The 9,903-nt window shown below is 34.1% G+C and overlaps 1 protein-coding gene across 1 annotated transcript; it reads right to left on the bottom strand.

The window, feature by feature from the left end:
- Positions 1 to 7,876: 7,876 nt before the first annotated feature.
- LOC134260770 (paramyosin-like) lies at positions 7,877 to 8,718 on the bottom strand (the record flags this gene model as incomplete). Its single annotated transcript, XM_062743316.1, has 1 exon — positions 7,877 to 8,718. A coding segment is annotated over one exon (441 nt), but the record flags the coding sequence as incomplete, so codon positions are not given.
- Positions 8,719 to 9,903: the final 1,185 nt, after the last annotated feature.

The raw sequence follows: 9,903 nt of genomic DNA on the forward strand, positions 1-9,903 counted from the left end.
GGATTATTATCAAAATTAAATCCCCCGAAAGAGAGTATCTAGATTAAATGTTTTTATAATTAGTTTGATTAAAAAAAGAGAATATCAATATCCTATTGACAGGCTGATTACCAGTAGAGATTTGCTCCGTGGTTGAAATGAAATAATACAGTTTTTTTCTCCTTTGTTTAATATAGCAGGCTTATATGAAATAGTTGTTATATTACATGAAATAAATGTGAATAGTCTACTAGGTATTATACAATTTTATCGATTTTAAGCTTATGCTTTATTTCCTTCCTGAAGTGTCAACTAAAGCATTCCAGTTTAATGGGCAGGAAAAGTGAGCTGTAGAACATCTCCTTGCGTAGTTTATTTAGTGTCAATATCAAAGCATAAAGTAAACGTTTGTTTGAAACAACCATATACATGTATTTGTAATATACCAAAAAGAAAAAGAAACGCTTTGTAAACTTTTGGAGTAAAGTTAAGGTATTATTTCGAATGTATTTTCAATTATTAGTAGCAAACATTTAATTTCATCTTTAATTAACAAATTACCAAAATCTCACTTGTTTTTGATTGATCGATAAGTTATTGAAATTCATAAGTTATTGAAATTCATATAACAGTACCACCCAAAAGTGAGAGAAAAATTTTCATAATTTTCCTTGCACTTCTTTAAAAACTTTGATTTTCCTGTGCATTTATCTTTCTCATGGGGATATTACTCAACGTTTCTGACAATGTAGACCTATATAAGTCATAGGGATTAGTTGGAGCATTCTAAATTCTTCTAATCCTACCGACCAGTTAATCTCATAGAGTTTTGATTGAGCACAAAAGATAAAAGAGTCCAACCGATTTGGTAATTGTGAATTTCTGTAGGAAAGACTTGACAAATACCGGCTTCATTTCCTCGGGGGATGAACAAACAATAAAAATATGAGACATTCGACGCATACATACGCAAGTGAGAGTAATGCAGAGCTCACAGACCACAGTAGAACAATGAGTTTCTTTAAGTTTTAAAGTGAACGGTACTATATTACGATTGCTTACTGTATAAATATCGGTTCCAGTGGTAATGCCTTGACGATTACCACATTACGATGGTGGCATGATGAAAGTGCTACATGTATCTTGATGTGACATTGTTTCGCACCAACGTCACTGTGAAGGATGGTTGGAAGCCTTTCAAATTACACTCTGATAACTGAAAAAAATGTTCTTTTGTGGAAAAGTGAAATACAAACTGCACCGCAAAATGCTGTTGTTTTTTAATTCACTTATGCAATTCAGTAACTTGACCCAGTGACACTTCCGTCAGCCATGACATGCTTGCAAGAAATTTATACCGACTTCAAAAACATGTTTATAATCTCAGTGCATCAATTCCTACTATAAAATGTGTTCACAAACCTGTCAAAATCAATATGAAAGTGTTGTTTTGCTTATATTTTCATTTGCTGTGTTACTGTACAATTGATTTGAACATTATTTTTGTGTATACTCAGTATATACACAGAGAAACGTAACGTCACAATGTGACCACAAAGACGTAAGTAAAAATAAAACGAAATAGGTCAGCGAGAAATTCAAACATTGGGTATATTTTAGGTGCTTTTAGACATGTAAAATGTAAATATATAAGGAATGTTATTTAAGGCTAGTGCGCTTCATGAAAAATGCTTATATGACAATTCTGTGTGTGATTTACACTCCAATAACTCACACTTAACTTTAAAACATTCCTAACTTAAACATTTTCACGTGACGTCACACATTTCACGGTTGGTTAAAAAATTTTCCTAGTTGACGTCATATATTTCACAGCTGGATGATCCACATAATTTATGAGCCTCATATGAAAGGTAACAAGTTGCTGTCCTTTAAAAAAAGGACTACAATACGTGGACCATATACATGTGTTTCTAACCGAAATTCAATTCAATACAACTTTTAGGTTTAGTGAACATTCATGTAGGTTCTTTCACACTTTCTATTATGATTTGTCTATTATGGATCATAGTACTTTAATAACGAATTTGTTATATGTTATCTCCGATTGGCTTACATATGCATATACTATGATATAATTTTGTCATTTAAAAAAGAGGGCTATATTGATACATGTAACCCATAATAGCAAGGACTTTACATCTGTTCTTGATTTATACGGAAGAAATCTATAATTGAAAAAATATATCTGGTGGAACACGGGTAGATATAGTTCTGTAATTACGCATATTTTTTTTCAAACCTCCCCCCCCCTTCCTCAGAGCTCCGCGTGTAAAACCGTTGCTACAGGCCTGTATCAAGCTGTATTTGAATTGTTGTAGGCCTATATCAAATTATTTTGGCAAGTACTCTTTAAAATGCAGCTGCATGGAATCAAAGTTTATTTTAGAAAAGTGTATGTATGAGAAAGAAATTCGGATGCGCAAATATATACGATATGCAGATTTAAAAGCGAGATTTGCCAATGAACATGGTCTATTCTTATTCGATTATGGCGAATTATTCTACGGGTAATTTGTCTTAGGGGGGCGAACTCTCTTAATCGCAAATTCTCGGGCCTTTCCGACAGGCGGAAGTTGTTTTTCCGAACTTTGACGGAAAGACCCGATATGATGCAGTTGCGAACTCTCCAGAAATCTCGCGCATGCGTAGCCTGACATATGCCCATGGCATCCGGTTTAACTTCATTTATATATTAACTGCGTGGACCGCAGGGTCCACGCAATGATATGCGGATCAAATTTAGCGAAATTGCCTATGGTACATGTACAATTACTGTTTGTATTTTTGGTGGATTTTTGAGATCGATCAGTGTTCACCTATGCTATGGCATGACTGCGCACGGGTGGACCCAAGAACTTAAAAGTTGGAGGGAAAAGGTTTTTTTTACTGAGAAGTATGCAGAGGTATAGGAAGCCTTAAGGTCTAAGCCGAACACGAAGAAAGTCTGTAGCCTGGCTCAAGCTGAGCTTCAGTGAGATATAGTCTTGTACATGTAAAAAAAAAACTCATAAGGTATTTTACTTAAACCTTCTAGAGTTATATTTTTCATACCGGTATCTATTCTCTTTTCCAGTTCGCAAGAGGTACATGTACTTGTTTTACTTTTACAGTGGAATTTGTTTTTATAAATTCCTTGATGTGTCCAGACTGTCTCAGCCCCTCCCTTACCCAATCTGCGGATGGACTACAACTCTTTAAAAATCACTTGCAGTCTGCAACGGTTATACCTCTTTAGACACGTACAAAACACATACCAGTAACGTATTATGATCACTATACATGTAAACAAAAAGTAATCGTAAAATCAAACATATTGCGTTACTGGTCCCTTTGAAATATGCATGATGTCCTACTCAAAGGGAGCCAGTTTTTGTTCACACAATGTTTGAGTTTACATGACCCCTTTATATACTTTTTGAATATACAGAGCTGTACGTCACCCGCAACTGTGGTTCATTGCAGGGCGCGGATTCAAGGCGACGTCAGAACTTTAATTTATAGATCTTTAAGACATCCCTTTTGAACTATTGTTTCAGCATTGAAAGATCAGTATTGACTATGAAATTATTTTATTAGAATTTTTGCATTTTTTATAAAAAATTAAAGTAAAAAGATTTGCAAATAAGGTGATTTTCGGTTTTACATTTGATGTTGATGAATTTATAATATGAATGCTAAAAATATATGTAAGAAAGACTGTTTTTGGTGTTTGGTGCCAGACTGGGCTCTACTGATAAAAAAAATCAAATTGTAGTTCTTTGGTATTATCACCAACGCCCTTTGCCAAGAGATATGAATTTCAGAATTTGGGAAGAGACACCATTTCTCAACATAATGGTGCGACTTGTTAACCAATTGCTCGGGGCAAAAAATTGAATATTTAAGCATTTACCTTTGTGATAAACGAAGTGTCCTCTATAAAAGATTGAATTTTAATTAAAATTTGTATATGACAAATTTTAATAAAACAAATCAATTTTTTGTAGAGGACAGAAGCTTCATACAATCACCAAAAAACACCAGGAAGCATGCGCCATTATTAGCTAACATATTTAGTATTCATACGAAGCAGAATTTATTCAAAATCTTAAACATGGTAGAAGAAAACACTCGCTGTGGCCTTCAGCACGACATTTAGATATATATTGACGATGTATTATCAATAAACATTAGTAAGTTCTAGTCCCTTCCTTATGCAGCGATTTATATACCCATTTTACCTGCATGCGTTTTTTTTTTTAAATTTCTGATGTTTTTCAATTGATACAAGACTATTATTTACACACTAATTGTCGACGGGTACTCCAGACAAGAGGCACACGATGGGTGTGACCGGTAAGCAGGAGATGCTCACTTCTCCTTGGCATCTTATCCCACCTCTGATCTTTCAGAGGTTTCTGTTTGCTCTGCTCCAGATTCGTGCATGTTGTTTGAATTGTTTTTGAGCTAGAAAACTGTTCGTTTTCTCCAATTTTTTCAATCCAAACCTTGTTTGCTTGAAACTCATGATAAGCAGAAAAGAATTTTTCAAAGAAATTGTACTTCACTTTATAATCAAAAGAATTTAGCCTTAACTCCAGAAAACCCAGAAACATGAAACGTTTAAAACTATCTTCAGTGAATGTAACCAAAATCTCATTTCATTTTGCCTCACAATGAATTATTGAAATTTTTATGACGATACCCCTATTACAACGCACTTTGAAAAATTACGCACTTTGAAAAATTTAGATTTTTCCATACTTTGAAAATTCTATCTCTCTGAAATGTTTTACTTCATTTTTGCAGTATGCATGCATTTTATATGCAAACTAAAATTTATTGAAAGTTTTCAACGTCATACCAGTTATGCAAATACATATTATATTTGTGTGTAGCATAAGCATCGGTACCGGTGTTGTAGAGTAGGATTTCCCCCATAGCCAGCTTTCCCCCCGGAAATCGTACTCTAGAGTAGGATTTCCCCCGGGGGGAAATCACACCAGAGCCGAGTTTCCCCCTCTTTCTCTCTCAGAGTAGGATTTCCCCCCTCGTTATAGAGTCAATATAAACCACAGCCGCAGTGTTTTTGTGAAGAAAAAAAACAAACGAGAAACTGATTTTTAAAAGGTAAATTAGTGCTTTTTTAACGAAATATAAGGCAAATCATGGTATCTCAACCAAAATACATGTATATAGATTTCAAAAGAAATGTAAATATCCTCAAAACATAATGAAACAAAAAAAAAAAATGGATATCTGGATTGGTATATATTTTTGGACCTATTTTGTTTGTAAATTATTACAATTATAATAACATTTCTAAAATATTTAAAAAAAATTGTAAACTTCAAAAATTCACCTCTCTGTAAACATCCCTATTAATCTATACATTTTTGTGGTCATACCGGTATTACATCTCTTTAAATCCCATTTTTGTGAAACTTTTTGTGAAACTTATTAAAATAGGACTTAAATAGTAATTTTCAAGGTTTGTTTGTGTCATCTGTCCTTAAATTATATTTCATTGGGGGGAAAATTGGCTCTGGGTGAAATCGCACTCTATAACTACAACCCAGAGTAGGATTACCCCCCGGAAAATTGACTCTGGTGTAGGATTTCCGTAGGGGAAGTCCTACTCTAGAGCCAGTTTTCCTGGGGGGAAATCCTACTCTAGAGCCAGTTTTCCGGGGGGAAAGTCTACTCTAGAGCCAGTTTTCCGGGGGGAAAGATTTTAGGGGGGAAAGCCTACTCTACAAGACCGGTATGGGGGGGGGGGGAGTCCCTAGGAACTCAAATGTTTTGCAAAAATATATAGGCATTGAAAATCGGGACTTGCCTTTGAGGGGGGTGTCACTTTCAATTTGCTACCGACGACTATATGTACAATGTACAGCTCAAAAAATCGAAATCCGGTTTCTTTCAATTTTAAGGTGAATGTTATGATTATGATTTCCTATTGTATCAATAGCATTTTGGTGGTACTAAGGTGGCGATTAAACTCTGTTACGCGTCAACGTCATCGTCACGGTTGGTTGAAAACCATTCCAGATCCTTTCTGTTCTGACGACAATTAAGACGTTCTACGTGTATGGGGGGAAATTTACAAGCAACTACACACTCGTTGTTGCCATAGTCCTCACTTAGGCAGTGTAAAAGTCAGACCCCATTTAACTTTCACAAAATGTTACAAGATTGCAAGAATATCTTGTGTAAATATTGAAAACAATGTGTATACACTGTACCTCAAGTGCATAAAATGGCCCAAGAAGATTGTTGACATATATACTCATATACTCACCATGGTCTGTTTTTCGTGCGGAAATATACGAAATGGTTACTGTAAAAATGCAGTAAGTTTCAGCTGGTGCAATATACACACAATTGATGACAGATTGTCCGTTATTTCCCGATCATGACAAGAAGCACTCGGCGGGTGTGACAGGTCGGCAGGGGATGCTCACTCCTCCATGGCGCCTGCACGTGCTGATCCCACCTCTGATGATTTGGAGGTCCTATTTGCTCTGCTTCTATTTTGTATTGTTTAATTGCATTTTGAGCTTGACTAATCTATATATATATCTCATTCCATTCATACCACTCGCTAAATCCGAGTGAGTTTGAAATGAAAGCTACCACAGAAGCTGATAAATCTGTTTCATATCTAAATATTTTACTATTATCTTTTCTTATGTAGCGATATACCCCTTCAACCTGCATATTGGGTTTATATTTCTCAACTGATTCAATATGCAAAAGTATGAACAAAGTCTTAAACGAATTTAACTATTGACAAATAATTTGATAAAACAAGGATATTAACAGTCTCGTTTGAAGTAAAAATTTTATGGTCGATACAGTGACATTGTCAGCAATTACAAGCTATCATTATGCCAAATGCTGACTGACATTTTTAATATTGTTAGACCATTGCTTACAATGAATAGCTTAGGAATTGTTGCATATTCCCTATCATGACAAAGAGCACACAGTGTCCGATCGGCAGGGAATGCTTACTCCTACATGGCACCTGATACCATCCTCAGATATAATTTGGATGCCCCTGATTGCTCTCCTATTGATTTATATTGCTTTAATGGACTTCCAAGATAGACATGAAGAAATATATAGAGTTCACTTCATGATTTATGCAGGACTTGCTCCCCCCTTTTTCAGACTTTTCTTTTAACTGAAAGTTGGTTGCAGCCTCCTTCCACCCCACCCCCCTCACACAAACGCCCTTTCTCTCACACACACTCATTGTTGCAGTTAAGTCAAATAGGGGTAATGTAATGGTTTATGAGAAAAGTTTGGTACTGAATAAACATTTAAAACTTATGCTCTTGGTTTTTTGGTAAATTGTTGTTATGTAGTACCTAAACAAACTGAATAACTCTGGTCATCTTTTAAAATATCACAGACCAAGGGAAAATAATTTTTTTTGAACCATTACAAACAGAAGACTTTATTTTAGTCCTTACTTTTAATTATGATTTCATAGATTTTGTAGTGGGTTTATATACAGAGTGTCTGCTGCTTTACTGGCACCTAGTACATTATGTTAATCATTTAGGATTATGTGCTCCTTTTAATTCAAGACTTTAAAAGTCACACTCTGGTTCAACAAATGAGACGAAATTCATTAAAAGTAAAAAGGTTTTTTTTTTCCAAAATAATCACAATTATATAAAAAAAGTAATGTAAGGAAAGTCAGATACACATGTAAATGTATATCAATTGCTTCTTTGAGTTCATTTTACAACAGGTACATGTACTAGCTCAGATAACAAAAATGTCCAATAATTGATGTATTTGATGTACGTTATTTTGTTCTAATGATAGAAATTGTTTGGAATACCATCATTGATACGTGACAAAAAAAAAAAAGAAAAAAGAAAAAAAATCAGATTCTTAATGTCTTGAGAATTTAACCCATTGCACTGGGGGAAAAAAATCACATTTGGTGCATATGTACTAACAGAAACAGGTAACAATGACTAGCTTACAAAAATCACACTCGCTTTGATGAGCTCAAAATCTTTATGCACAAAATAAATGGACGGGACTTTTCAAACATTAAACATATTATAAATTAATATTCATTTGATATGATTTGTTGTGTAAAAAGAAAAACTATAATTTCTCTATCAAGATCACTATATTTTAAGTCTTCATTAATTAAGACTCTTACTGATAAAAAAAATCAGATCTTGAAAACCATCTTGAAACTAAGGAGAAAAAGGAATAGAGTTTACTCCTGAGCACCTCTGATGCATAATAAATTAATGTTACAGTCTACAGAATGACGCATGACTTAGATGGCTGGTTCCCTCCTTCACCTGGTGCCCGTGCCTCTCTTTTCTGTAGCTCTGCCCTGGTTTGCTGTAGCTCTTTGTTGAGGGATGTGATCTGTTTATCTTTATCCTCGTCCTCTTTTGCCAGGCGGATAAGCTTCTTCTCCAAGTCTGATATCTTCTGAGCAGAGGCTTCTCCTCCCGTTCCGTTGGATGCCTGAGCTTTCAGTTTCTCCAAGTCTCCCTCAAGTTTCTTGATTTTGTCTGATTTCTCCTGGTTTTCTTTCTCCACTTCAGAAATTTTGGCTTCTTTATCCTTGATTTTCTCATAATCTTCTTTCATTTTTTCCATGTCTCCTTTTAGTCGGACATTCTCCTCTATCAAGGATTTCATGGTTTCCTTATCTGCATTCTGATTGGCCAGTGTGGACTCTAACTTCTCCTTTTAAAAAGAAGTATATATATTCAAAAAAATGTTTTTCAGGCATCTTAAAAAGTGAATTAAATGAGAGAAAAGTTTAATAAAAATGATAAAAAAAATTGTGATAAAAAAAATCCTGGAGGTCAGAACAGGGTTGAAGGTAGACTGTATTTAGATATTTGGTTCGTAGAGAGCAAACAAACAGTTTTTCAACAATGGTCTCAGATTCTTATGGCTATAAAGTCAGGACTAAGATTTATAGAAATGCATTAATTCATAATTGCAAAATTACATATATTCCCTTTCTCTGTCATGTGTAGATTAAATCTAGTTAATGCCAAAAATACATTAGATGATACCAAAGATGTTAAAGAGATCAATAATGGATAATAAACTAACAAGCAAAAATACTATACATTTGATCTGCTTATTAAGATATAAAGATGCCTGATCAAGTAAACAACAATACAGGTTGTCTATGACAGTTTTCATTCAAACCATATAAAGGAAGGAGGATCAAGGCAGAGTAAATTTTCAGTAAAAAAGGAAACAGGGACACAGACTTTGACCTTCAAATGCAGGTTATTTTTTTTTTTTTTAGCTCTTTCAGGTTACATGTATAACTACAGTGCTATTCTTTAACACCTGGGCATATTAACATTGTTTTGTTTCAGACTTTTCTTGACAAAAATTAATAATGTTTATTCAGATCAACACTTGGATTTATAAATACTTAATCAAACTACATCATTTTGCCCTATAAAAAAGCAGTACTACAGTTATCTTGAAAAGTAGGTTAACTGAGAGTAAACCAGGACTGAGTACTAGAAAGTTAGAAAAGATTTTATTGCTATGAAAGGTTTAAATCTGAGGGTACAGCTTTTTTGCCATAATATGTCTGTGATTATAATGAATTCAATCAAAAGTCTGTAAATATGTAAGAGTAGCAATTCAAGTCATTGTTTTCTGTGTAAAGCTAAATACATTTGTATGTTGATCTTCTGAATCATTAATTTGTTTTTTACTAGATGTACATGCACAACATTTTGCAAAACTAAATGCAATTCCTTGAATGAACTTAGCTTTGCTGCCTGTTACTTCATCTGAATGAGTTCTAATTAAATTTGACATTTCATTAATTTCAATGTATCTGTTAAAGTGACAATTTTGAAATTTACAGAAATAGAAATATTAGACCTCTAAAAG

The sequence above is a fragment of the Saccostrea cucullata genome, unplaced genomic scaffold, assembly GCF_032062105.1.
Source record: "Saccostrea cucullata isolate Sc308-1 unplaced genomic scaffold, CSIRO_AGI_Scuc_v1 ctg1296, whole genome shotgun sequence".
In the NCBI taxonomy this organism is placed as follows: Eukaryota; Metazoa; Mollusca; class Bivalvia; order Ostreida; family Ostreidae; genus Saccostrea; species Saccostrea cuccullata.